Source organism: Sapajus apella, unplaced genomic scaffold (assembly GCF_009761245.1).
Source record: "Sapajus apella isolate SASKATOON/1434 unplaced genomic scaffold, GSC_monkey_1.0 scaffold28, whole genome shotgun sequence".
Lineage (NCBI taxonomy): Eukaryota > Metazoa > Chordata > Mammalia > Primates > Cebidae > Sapajus > Sapajus apella.
Window position 1 is genome coordinate 17,282,162 of NW_022436968.1, and position 14,146 is coordinate 17,296,307.

The 14,146-nt window shown below is 35.9% G+C and overlaps 1 protein-coding gene across 3 annotated transcripts in view; it reads right to left on the minus strand.

Annotated features, from left to right (window-relative positions):
* The window catches only part of AGPS (alkylglycerone phosphate synthase), a 139,147-nt gene that overhangs the window by 10,624 nt on the left and 114,377 nt on the right, over window positions 1-14,146 (minus strand). For all 3 annotated transcript variants that reach the window (XM_032292849.1, XM_032292850.1, XM_032292851.1), the window contains exons 18-19: window positions 11,428-11,527; window positions 9,019-9,076 (exon numbers count right to left, since the gene is read on the minus strand). In XM_032292849.1, the coding sequence (XP_032148740.1) occupies window positions 9,019-9,076; window positions 11,428-11,527 (158 nt within the window). The remainder of the gene's footprint in view (window positions 1-9,018; window positions 9,077-11,427; window positions 11,528-14,146) is intronic.

The window sequence follows — 14,146 nt, forward strand, 5'->3', positions numbered from 1 at the left end:
TAACTATAAAAAGTATTCTGTAAACAATGTAATAATGTAATGCAGGTATTCTCAGACTAATAAACATTATTTATAAATTATAGACATAAAATTGTCAAAGAGAAAAAGTTCTCTTTAGAGATCCAAAGCTAAGTGATATTATCCAAGCCACCTATACTCACTCTCCTGGTGATATACCTGAGGCTAGAAGCTACTACAGGTATAGCATGTGGTAAGATACAGCAAACACAATGTTGTCCCTGGGACTTTTATCTTGGGTTTGGCCCCTGTAGTCATATAGGGGTCGGGGGTTGGTGGGGTGGGGAGCAGGGATCAGTACCTTTTTGCTACAGATTTTCTCTGTCAGCTCTCAAATCTGTTTAACCTATGATGATATAGCCGAAATATTAATAGTTTAATGTTCAGCTAAATTATGGGTTAAATTGGTTTCCACAGTATGTTCTTACAATCTAACTACAACATTGCTTGTGGAAAGAACATACTGTGGAAAAAATATTATAATCAACCTATGAGTTTTGTTAGAAAAGTCCAGTCAAAGAAACTGGAAAAATTAAAAGGCAAAACAAAATTCTATCTTATGGTAATCTGATAAAGATTCAATGTTGGAAAGGCTAAACTCATCTGGTAGCTATCAAAAGAATAAGATATTGACATTGATATAGCCAAGAACAGTTCTATCACAAGGATCCCCGCGCTGTCTGTTTACAGTCACACCCTCTCCAGCTTCAACATTTGGAAATCATTAATTTTTTTTTACTTTTAAGATATTGTCATTTCAAAAATGTTATAGAAATAGAACCATGCAGTATGTAACCTTTTGAGATTGACGTTTATTCACTTAACTTTCCCTGGAGAGTTATCCAAGTTGTTGCATGTATCCATAGTTCATTCTTTTTATTTATTGCTGAGTAATATTCTATGCTATGGAGGTACCACAGTATGTTTAGTCATTCACCAGCTGAAGGGCATCTGGGCTGTTTCCAGTTTGGAGCTATTATGCTATTACGAATGAAGATGCTATGAATATTTAGATTCAGGTTTTTAGGTGAACATAAGTTTTTGTTTCTCTGGTACAAATGCTCAAAGAAAGGTGCATTTGCTGGGTTGAGTGGTGATGACATGTTTAGTTTTGTAAGAAACTGCCAAACTGTTTTCCAGAATGGCTATACCACTTTGCATTCTCCCGAGCAATGTATGAGTGATTCAGTTTCTCTGCACCACTGGCAGAATTTAATATTGTCACCATTTTTTATTTTAGCTATTCTGATAGGTATGTAGTGATAGCTCCTGTGGCTTTTTCATTTCCCTAATAGCTAACGATGGTGGACATCTTTTCATGTGATTATGTGCCATCTGTATATCTTTTTCAGTGAAATTTTTCTTCATGCCTTTTGCCTACTTTCTAATTAAAGTATTTGCTTTTTTACTAATGAGCTTTGAAAGTTCTTTATATATATGTCTTTTCTTAGACATAGGGTTTGCACATATTTTCTCCTACTCTATAACCTATCTTTTTATCCTAACAGAGTCCTTCATAGAGCAAAAGTTTCAAATTTTGATAAAACCCAGTTTATCAATGTTTTATGAATTGTACTTTTAGTGCCCAGTCTAAAAACTCTTTGCCTGGCTCTAGATCCTGAAGATATTCTATGCATTTTTCTAAAGATTTTATAGTTTTGCTTTACTTTTAAGTTCATTATCCATCTTGAGTTAAATTTTTGTATAGGTATGAGTTCTTTTTTTAGGTCAGAGTCTTTTTTTTTTTTTTTTTCAATCCCCAGTAATTTGTTAGAAAAAAACTATGCTTCCTCCACTGGACTGCTTTTCTACTTTTGTCAAACTCAGCTTGGCATATTTGTGTGCTCTATTTCTGCGTTCTCTATTCTGTTCCACTGATCTATGTTTCCTCAATAACACACAGTTGACTACTGTAAATATATAATGTCTTGAAATAAGACAGATTGACTACTCTCACTTTATTCATTTTTTTCATATTTTTTTAGTTGTCTAGTTCCTTCTCCTTACCATATACATTTTAGAAAAATACTTTCTATATCTATTAAATATCTGCTAAAATTTTGACAGAAAATGCATTAAACAGATAGAACAATTTGGAAAGAGCTGACAGCCTTTACTGTGTTGCGTTTTCCACCAAACAACGAATACTGTATATCTCTTCATTTATTTCGGTCTTCTTTGATTTCTTTCATCAAGATTCTGTAATTTTCAGAATACAGATTCTATATATATTTTGCTAGATTTATGCCTATTTCATTTTCTTTGGAACATCTGTAAATGATATTAGATTTTGGTTTCTATATGTTTATGTTACTATTTAGAAATGTAAGTGATATTTGTGTGTGATCTTGTATCCTGAAATCTTGCTGCCTCTGTTTTGTACATTCTTTGGGATTTTCTACATAGTCAATAATGGCACCTACAAATAGGGATAGTTATATTTCCTCCTTTCCAATCTGTATGACTTTTATTTCATACTACAAGTTAACAAATGGCCCCAAACCTGATTTTTTTGCTCAGCTTCTGAGTAGTTTCCTTTTACTTTTAAACTTTCTAATACTATTAGATTCCAGTAAGACTACCAAAAAAAGGTAATAGCAGCTGCCCTATAATTATAATAGGGAATAATTTTGGTTAGGTAAAAAGACATCAATATTTAAACTAGGACTGGTTATACTTAATCAAGGTTTTTAACTTCCTGACAAGGACTTAGGTATAATTTTAGCAAATGAACAACTTAAAAACTTAAGTCATAAATTGAAATTAAATACATGTTTGACATAAACTTTGCTATTTAAACTGACCACCTCGTCAGTTACAAAAACAAGCACTATGAAGATTAAGTTAAGTAGGCTTTATGCTTCCTATAGCCTCCAGTTTCAGACTACATCTGTTTTCTCTGATACACAAATCCAGAGTTAAAATAGCTCCATTTATCACAGCATGATTGTAGGCAGACAAACCAGCCTGCCTGTTTCCAGATAGTGAAAGCAACTGTTATTAATCACAATTACAGCCAAACCCTCCACGAGAAATTGCATCAATATTCTCCCAAACCCTGGCCCTTTTATTCTGGAGCTCAAAAATGGTACTGAAAGTGTCACGACACTGCCTGAAGGTCAGTAAATAAAGACGCTACTATGAGTTCAACTTGAGTTTTAAGTTCAGGGTGCAAATCAAGAAAAATCTTTTCTATACATAAAAATAAGTGATCTCTCAAAAGCTCTAGTACTGAATAAGTTTAGCAAGGCAACTAAAAACATTATTTAAAATTTACATTGAAAAGGTTTCTGCTTTATGAAACTATACTGAATAGCAGCAGGCATTTGAAACATACAAATTAGATGATTACCTTTAAACAGAAAAGCTATTATGAAAATCACATTTTTTATAGCAAATTTCATAGCCAATACTGTGAAGGAAAATTATTTTTCTTCCATGCTGATTGTAAGAAACTTTCCTATAGAGTGAGATCAACTGTATTTATAGATGAAGTGTTAAAACTATTGTGGAATCATATCCCTTGAAGGTATGGATCTTTCTCATATAAATTGTAATCCTTTCTTTAGTGGTTAAGAGGTTAAGAATATACAACAGAGTGCCACCTGGTGCTGTTTATTGCTATTATTGGAAAAAAAAAAAAAAACAACGACTGCTTTTTAAGCACCTACTAAATGCAAGGCATTTAGATGTTTTACATACATTATCATGATAAGTCTTACAATAAACATATGAGGGAGGTATGATTATTCTGATTTTGCAGGTGAGGAAAGTGCAAGTCAGAGAAATTATTTCCCTAAGGTCACAAAATTAAGTGTAAAACCAGGAGTCTGATATAGATTTGATTCCAGAGCCTATATTATTTCCCCTCTATTGATCAGCCACTCAAATTTACCCTTGTTGATCAGCCACTCAAATTTATATTGGTTTTGAGACAAAGTTTAAATGGAACCTTACATACTTAATGCATCTATGGAAGAACACTAAATGGCTAGTGGTATGGAGTTGCAGAAAAATGCACATTATTTTACCCTACTTCTCCAAAGAATAACTCACTCTGCTAATATACTTTTCCAGATATATTACAGAATAAACTGTGCCTTTCTATAACTAATTATGACCCTCTATTCAATATTTAGGCCTAGTTCTCAAATGTTAAGCTAAATTAACTATAAGACTATTGTCATTGTTTTTTTTTTATTTGAAGAAACAGGCTCTTACTCTATCACCCATGCTGGAATGCAGTGGTGCAATGCCAGCTCACTGCAACATTAACCTCCCAGGATCAAGCCATCTTCCCGTCCCAGCCTCCCAAGCAGTTAGGACTATAGGCATGTGCCACCACACTGAGCTAGTTTTTTTTTCTTAGTTTTTGTAGAGATAGAGTCTTGCTATGTTGCCTAGGCTGTCTCAAACTCCTGGGCTCAAGCAATCCTCCCACCTGGGCCTCCCAAAGTGTTTGGAATGCAGGTATGAGCCACAGCCAACTACTGTTATTCTAATATGAAGGAATAATATGCAAGATTCAGAGCTGTTTGAGAATTTGCAAAACTGTTCAAATTCTGTGAGCATTTATTTGGTCATGCAGTTATCCACTCACTTAACATATTCATTGAGCATCTATGACGTAGAACTATGCAGAGGAGCCAGTCGCTGTTTAGGGAGTGAGAAATACAGTGACAAACAAGATAAAGTCATTAACCACAATGAATTCAACTCAAATGGGAAATACAGAAACTACGCAGAAAGACAGGGAAGGTCCCTCTAAGAAGGTGACATTTTTATTAGAGACCTAAACGATGGTAGAAAGTGAGCCATGCAAATATCTGAAGGAGAGGACAAGAGAAATAACATTAGAAAAAGAGGGAACAAACAGCAAAGTCCTTGAATGGGAAAAAGGACTAGTATGTCTGAGGAATAGCAAGGTCAATGCTGTTAGAGGTACAAAGTAATTAAAGATGAGGACAGAGAGAGGGATACAATATATATCCTTGAAGGTCATGACAAGGAGTTTGTATATTGTTCTGAATGTGAGAAGAAACCACTGATTTTTTTAGCAGATTAATCCAGCAGCAAGAGAAATGAGAGTACAGGGGCAGAGTGGAGGAAGACAGACCAGTTAGGAGGCTACTGCAGAAGACAGTGATTTGAACTAGAGTAGTGGTGCATAGTGGTGTAGAGGTGATATATTTTGGTATCTGGGAGTTATCAGCATATAGATGGTCTTTTAAATTGTGAAACTGAGATAATCGCCGAAGAAATGAGTGAACATAGAGGAACGAAGGTCTAAGGGCTGAGCCCTGGAAGACTCCAATATTTAGCAATTTAGAAGAGAAAAAACTAGAAAAGGGAAAGTATCTTCATTTTATCAGCATACCTAAAGTACGTTTTGCATTCAGACTTATCAGGTTTCTTTTTCTAAGCACTAGAGGAAACCAAGTAGTTCAGACTCTGTTTCTATGTGGTCATACTTTTGAAAATAAAAATATGAGAAATAGGATAGACAGAAAAGATTTCTATTTAAATGAGGCAAAACCTCTAAATAAATTAATATGCCATCAAACCTTGTTGATTCAACTTAAAGCAAATCATTTCTAAAAATAAATTATTTCACCAAATTTGGAGTCTTCAATAAAAGAAGGCCTATAAAACTAGAACCTGAAAAATGCACAAATATTATACACATAGTTTTAATGTAACATATGACTGCCATTTGTTTTATTACCTGATACTGCTGACATGTTAGGAACCTACAATCGAGAAGAATAAAAGCAACCAGAAAGTAAAACTGACTTATGGGAAAGAACTGAGAAAACAATAAAAATATCTATAATGAGGAAATTAAAATTTTAATTCACTTCTGTTCAGCGGTTTCATCTAAAGTAGGGCAAGTAACTAAATCAGACAATGTCAACATTAAAGAAACAAATTTTGTGTTTTAAAAGAAAAATAGTAATGTATAATATTTCTTTTCCTTTTATTGATTGACTGAGACAGGGGCTTGCTCTGTCACTCAGGCTGGAGTGCAGTGGTGCAATCACAGCTCACTGCAACCTTGACTTCCCAGGATCAAGCAATCTTCCTACCTCAGCCTCCTCAGTAGCTGGAATTACATACAGGTAGACACTACCATGCCCAGCTAAGTTCTGTATTTTTTGTAGATACAGGGTGTTGCCGTGTTGCCCAGACTGGTCTTGAACTCCTGAGCTCAAGCAATCCACCCCCCTCAGCCTCTCAAAGTGTTGGGATTATAGGCATGAGCCACTGAGGCCAGCCAACATACATTAAAAAAAAAATTAATTACATGTCTCTTTTCAAAGCCTGTCATTTTCAATCTTTTTAGATTTTACTCATTCTAGATATTTTAGGCTTTTAATTAAGAGGAAAGGATACTGAGGCAGGAAGACCTGAGTTCAAATTTAAATTCTGGCACTAACAATTATTGCTGATTTTTGGGCCAGTTACTTTATATTCAGAACCTTAGCATCTTGATGTGAAAGATAGGAATAATATCTATTCCACTGCATTAAGCAGGATTAAAAGAGATTAAGTATGCAGAACAACTAGGCAAATATTTACAGCTTTATAAATGTTAATTCTTTTCCTTTATTCTATCCCCTTTCTCTTCACTGTTTCAGCATCTAAAGCACTTACATGTTTACTAAAGTCATCTTTTGAATGCTTTTCAAAGAAAAGGGCAGACTCTTACCTTAAAGTAGCAATAATATAATCCTACCAGTTTTCATCAGTGGCTTTTGAAATTGTATAATATTTTATCCTACTGGACTATAAGGCTCTTCACGGGAAGGACTGTCATTCTTTGAAACCATATTGCCTAGTAGACCAGTAATACTTATAATATGGAGTATGGATTATACAACATTAAAAGGTATTAAGCATACTTTACATTTAAAAAAAAAAAAATAGGACAAGCACTTTGGAAGGCCGAGGCGGGCAGATTGCCTGAGGTCAGGAGTTCAAGACAAGCCTGGCCAATATGGTGAAACCCTATCTCTACTAAGAATACAAGAATTAGCCATGTGTGATGGCACACACCTGTAATCCCAGCTACTCAGGAGGCTGACGCATGAGAATCACTTGAACCCAGGAGGCGGTGGTTGCAGTGAGCTCAGATCGCACCACTGCACTCCAGCCTGGGTGATAAAATGAGACTCTGTATCCAAAAAAAAAAAGACAAGAAGCTATTTGCATTATTTTCTTTGTGATCAATAATTGAACATGATCTTATAAATTAACATTTTCTAACTATCTGTTATATTAACTTTTATTTCTGTGAATTGATTCCTATAATGAACTATTACTATAGCTCTCACAAATGAAATCCAGGTTTCAAACAGATTTGCACTAGAGTTGTTTAATTCTATTATTTCAAATTTGTGCATATTTCCTTTTTTCTGTAATGACAGCTTTATGAATATTTTATTTCAAGTATGTTTACACAGACTCTGTTAGAGCCTACCAAGAAGCTCTCAGCGTCTGGGGTATGTCTGAATAAGTAAAATCAGCAGTTCTGCCATATTACATTTTCTACATCTTACGAATAAACACTATTGGAGGGACTTGAATTTCCTTATTCCCTAAAGAAGCAAAGTCACTGGCCAAGGAAAAAACTTTTGATTTGGTTTTCTTCTGCAGTGTTGCAGTCATTTTGTCATTTCTGACGTCTAGAGAATTTCTGACAGTGTATAAAGCTTGTGTAAACTGAGAACATCATCCCACAATTAAGGAAACAACTCATCTAATAACCAATTACCTAAAGACAATTAAGCCTCTATTTCCTTGTTACATATATAATTCAACTGCTCTCACTCTCTTGCAGAATCACTTCTCCACTATATTTACCATTATAAACACAGAACCCACATTTCCTGACTTTAAAAGAGAAAGTACACTGTTGGCTGTTGACACATACCAAAGGGCAAATTTGTTGGCTACAGAGGGAAAATTTTAAGTTCTCTTCAAACAAACCTGTCTCTATTAAAAACACAAAAATTAGCCAGGGGTGGTGGTACGCACCTGTAGTCCCAGCTACTTGGAAGGCTGAGACAAGAGAATCGCTTGAACCAGGGAGACAGAGGTTGCAGTGAGCCAAGATTGTGCCACTGCACTCCAGCCTGGGCGACACAGCGAGACTCTGTCTCAAAAAAAAAAAAGGATATAAGGAGTCCAGAGTAATTGGATTTTTAAGTTAGCCAGTTATTTATTCTCCTTGTGCCTCCTAAAAACTATTTAAAAATCTACACATTTCTATTTTCCTGGGTATCAAATTATATTGAGGGATATATTAACAACAAATTTCTATTCTACAGAACAAGCGGATAACCTTAAAAATTACCACTTTAATGACAGAATGGCCATTGTTTAAGTTTTAAAGGGTTGCTTCATTATTTTCATGAGCCTGCTAGTAACAAAGATAGACATATCATAATAATTTTTATTGGTGATATGATAAATTCTGACAACACTTAGCAAAATGATCACCAAGTAATAACAAAACAGCATTAAAGCCTTGAAAAAAGATTTTTCTCATATCCTGTCTTGATTAATTTGCTGAGCTTTGGGTGGGCAAAACAAACAGCTCTTCAATATATTGTATAACTGATGACCAGCTACATTCCAACAGTGGCTGAAAAACATTTATGTAGGTTTTCTTCCCTCTCATCCTTTAAAAACGTTTGCTGTAAGGGTCAAGTACCTCCCAGGCAAGCTGGGCTATTCTCTGATGACATGAGGTGCCTGAGACCTCAGAAAACTGGCTGGGCTCCATCTCTAGGCAGGCTTGTCAAAGTCAGCTTCTGGTGGCTACTACTACAACCTAACTACCTACCTCAATAACAGCTATTTCAAAAACATAAAAACTTTAAAGAAATCTCAAGTATTCTCAAATTATTCATATCATGACTTTCCCCAGCATTTTACTGAAACGAATATTTTTTTTTAAGTAAGAATATTAGAAATTCTACTCCCAAAAAAGAATACCTCCATGGTGATGTGACAGGCTTCCTCCATTAGCAAGGATTTCTTCTCTAGCAGCTGCCTGTATTTGGAAACAACACAATAAATTGTTTCTACTTAGATTTCATTTTGCAGTGAAAGAAAAGGACCCAACTCCCAAAGGAGGCACATGTTTCCTGGGTTAAATAATAAACTAGAAACCCAATTTTCCTCTCTTTTGGTTAAAGTGTTTAAAAAGCAATTAAATATGTAGTCTATCCTTACAAGCTTTTTTTCTAGTGAATAGTCACATGTCTATAAAGATCACTTTGAAATTCTAGGAAAAAAAGGCAAAATGACCATTCAGCACACTAAGTTGTTAATAATATTAATAAATGCAAAGTTGTAAATGTAGAGTCAGATTCTACTTAGTAATCAACATCTCATTATACCAACAAAGTGACTTAACATTTACTGACTGCTTTCTATAAATGTACCAGAAACATTCTAAGTAATTTGCCTGCAGTATCTCATTTATTTTCACTATAGCTTTATGAAATAACTACAAGTACTCCCATTTCCCAGCTAAAATAAGGCTAAGATAAGTTAAATCGTTTGCCTAATATCATACAGTAGGCACAGAGTTTTAAAGCCATTAAGGTCGTTATTAAACCTATTAGAATTCAACCATAAATGCCTTTATGAAGAACATTTTTTAGGTCAATGACTTGGGAAAAATTACTTTTCAGTCTTATGGATACCTAAGAGTGAAAAGAAAGACCTTGATTTACCCTAATACGTAAGGTCCTAACCAAGCTCCTTATAGAGCACACAGGTTAGAAAAGATAAACACTTGTAACAAAATATAGAATGACTAAAGACCAGAGTAAAAAAGAATGATAGAAACTGGAACTACCTCAGTTCCTAATGATTCGTGAATTTATAATGGCTACGAGGTAAAATATCTATAGTACCTTCGGCCTCTCAGAATTACTCAGGAGTTAGGCCAGGGTAGGAGAGGACACAGGTGGGATAGACGGACCACACCCCACTGCAAAGTAATCTATAAGACCCCTCAGCTGGGCATGGTGGCACACGCCTGTAATCCCAGCACTTTGGGAGGCCAAAGTAAGTGGGTCATTTGAGGTCAGGAGTTTGAGACCAGCCTGGCCAAAATGGTGAAAACCCCGTCTCTACTAAAAATACAAAAAATCAGCTGGGTATGTTGGTGCACGCCTGTAATCCCAGTTACTCAGGAGGCTGAGACAGGAGAATTGCTTGAACCCGGAGGCAGAGGCTGCAGTGAGCCAGGATCATGACACTGGACTCCAGCCTGGGCAACAGAGCAAGACTTCACTCCAAAAAACCCTTACTACTTAGGGTTTTCCAAATGAATCGTACATATGCTATCCCCTGCTCTAAGAACTTATATCCTCTAACAAATTACTTTACATAAAGCAATAACTACTTGAAATCAGTAGCACTTAGAGACAGGCAGTTTGGACTAATAAAGAAGGAACAATTTCACTCTGTGGTACTGTACAGAAGGAATGCTGGGGCAACACTGAAGCAGTGAAAGGCTAAAGTGATGAAAAAGTGCTCAGACTTTTGGGAATGATGAATATTATTCTGATTGGGGTAATGGTTTCACAGGTGTATACATATGTCAAAATTGTACACGCCATATATATATATATATATATAACTTACTGTATTCGAATTATACTTCAAAAATCTGCTTAAAAAAAAAAGCAGAGGAGGATAGGAGGAAGCCAACCAAATCCTTTCTATAGTTTGGGTCTAAAGGTATGCTACTGAAATTAGCTTTGGCAGGTGTGCAATGCAGTTAAAACAGTAGGACACCTGAATTTTTAAGAAACCTCAGCTTCCTACAGGACCCTCCAGACTCTAGTCTGTTTAACTCTAGGCATACTCATAATGAGAAATACTGGCTATCAAGAGAAGGCTTTATAACAATAAACAGTTTGACACCCTTTAAGAAATGTAATAGAAACTGCTAGCTAATGAACCCAAAGCACCCACTCACAGCTGTAGCATATAAAAAATATTACAAATCTAGAATAACACAATAACACAGACCAAGAGCATTAGGGCTGCTGACCTCAATAGCAACTACCATGTAGAAATGAGTGGGCTGTGAAAGTGATATCTAGGATTCCTATATAGTCATACGAATTCCTAATTGTTATTTAATCAGCTATTATGTACTACAACAACCAAAGAATCACAGATTAGGTGTACAGTACTTTAATTTTAGATTCACAATTTAGTCCATAAGCCAGGGCAACAAATATGCTTTTCATTTCTAAGGGCTAACAGCTAGGCAAACCATGTGTAATTAAAGAGACTCAAATTAAAATTCATAAATTGACAGTAAAATTTACTGAAATTAATCAATAGATGTAAAAGCTATAGGCATGTATGCAAAATTACCTCAGTTTGTTCAAACACGGTCAGTGGGTCACTAATTCCCCTGTAGTTAAAGGCAAAATAGAAGTAGATACATGCACCTGCATCATAAGTCTGCGTCACCCTAAAAAACAAACAAAATCACCACAGGGGCTTTAAGTTAAGTGAAATCAGATTTAACATCTAGAAACTTAAAGGCAAGACCATCCAAATAATTAGTTTAAGCTATAACCTCAGTTTCTTCCCAGCCTCCTACTCCACGGAAGGAATACACATTGGCTTGCTTTAGAGTTGTCACCAAAACAGGTGAATGGACGATGCAGTGCAAAACAAGAATTTTACCTCCACTGAAGTACCAATTTAGTCAATATTACAGGTACACAGTCAAACTTTCTCATGTCTGTCCCATGTTACTAAAACTTCTATTGGGAAATAACCAAAAATCTTTTACACATTGTATCAGCATTTTATGATGAAATGCCATTTTCACTGATTTTATTGCTTTGTTATCTAGAAGTAATGAGAGCTATCAGCAGCATGTGTGAAAACAATATATGTAGTCAGGTAAGTATGAGTATTCATTGCTTTAAATTACATAATCAAAATAACATTTAACAAAATTACTGAAAAATATACATATCTTCCATACTACAAATAGTACAACTCCATTATTTTTCAAGAGGGTGTTTTCCTTCCAAAGGACCACACAATGAGGTCCATATGTGCAAGTGAAAACTATATTTTGTACTGCCACAGTAAACAGATGTGATATAAAACATCTGCCCCTTGAAAAAGGCAAAATTAAACTTGAAACAAGAAACTTGGTTCCTTTCATTGGCTCCATCACTGCTGAGAATAGGAACATGAAATGCATAGAATACTCATGGACATGCCAACACTGACTAAAATCAATTTTCATTATTTAAAAAATCTATATTGATAAAATGTGGGCAAACTATAATCTCTTCAAAATACATTAAGTCCTCTTGTCAGAGGCATGTGAACCAGAGCAACTCCATCTTAAGTAGGAGCTGGGTAAAATGATGCTGAAACCTACCTACTGGGCGGCAATCCCAGGCGGTTAAGCCATTCTAAGTCACAGCACAAGACAGGAGGTCAGCACAAGATGCAGGTCATAAAGGCCTTGCAGTAAAGAAGCCAGCTAAATCCCACCAAAACCAAGATTGCCACGAGAATGACCTCTGGTCATCCTCACTGCTGTATCTATACTCCCATCAGTGCCATGACAGTTTGCAAATGCCATGACAACATCAGGAAGTTACCCTATATTGTCTAAAAAGGGGAGGCATGAATAATCCACACCTTATTTAGCATATCAAGAAATAACCATAAAAATGGGCAATCAGCAGCCATTCTTTTTTACTTTTACTTTTTTAACAAATTTGCTTTCACTTTGCACTGCAAACTTGCTCTGAATTCTTTCTTGTGCAAAATCCAAGAACCCTTTTTTGAGGTCTAGATCTTTCCAGGACCTCCTTTCCTGTAACACTCTGGCTTCTATACTATAAATACTTCATTTGTTTGGATTCTCCTGGCTCAATAGACTTAAAGATTTTGGGTAGAAAAAAAGCCAATCGCTGCAGTTGAGACCAATACAAAGACACTGTTTAGTTCTGGCTATAACTTTTTCTTTTTTCTTTTTTTTTTTTTGAGACGGAGTTTCGCTCTTGTTACCCAGGCTGGAGTGCAATGGCGCGATCTCGGCTCACCGCAACCTCCGTCTCCTGGGTTCAAGCAATTCTCCTGCCTCAGCCTCCCAAGTAGCTGGGATTACAGGCACGCGCCACCATGCCCAGCTGATTTTTTGTAGTTTTAGTAGAGACGGGATTTCACCGTGTTGACCAGGATGGTCTCGATCTCTTGACCTCGTGATCCACCCGCCTCGGCCTCCCAAAGTGCTGGGATTACAGGCGTGAGCCACCGCACCCGGCCCTGGCTATAACTTTAAAAATAAATGACAACAAAATAAAAATCATTAATATTTTTTTCTACACAGATAATTTAAATGCACTAGAAGAAACTCTTCTAAGCTCTGCATAGCCAAAACATAATATAGTCTAAGGATACAGAACAACAAACAAGATTAAAGAATGCTGATAATTCTGGGTTCAGTTTAATAAGCTATCTGATAATATACCAGACACTTTGACAGAGAGAACATAAATACAGACACCATCAATTATCTTATGCAGCTTAAAATCAGTCTATACAAAGAACAAGAAAATTGGGTAGGTCGGACTGGGAAAAATGTTCTAGAAAGGCATACCTAAATGGAGACTGACAAAAAATGTAAGATATTGTTCCAGGAAAAACAAATGCCAATATTATGAAGGCATAGGAGAAATCAACCAGGAGATAACAGAGGAGTAAGAAAGCTAGACATTCATGATTAGAGGAACTATATGGACAAAAAGATTAAGGGAACAAAGCAGGGGAAAATGAGCTGAAAATAACCACAATTCTGATATCAGGAATAAGAAAAATCAAAGAACTTGAGGAAGAAACCAAGATCAAAGGACCAATGGCTGTCACTGCTGTGAAAGCTTGAGGAGACATACCTTTACCCAGCACCAACTCTACAGAACACAGGTCCTCTGTGGCACACAGACCTGCTTTTCTCTCTCCCTAGGCCTTATATCTTCTCACATGCTACTCACCCTACCTCAATCACTGACTCTTCCTAAGCATGTATGCCCTTTTTCTTCCTCTTTAAAAACTACTT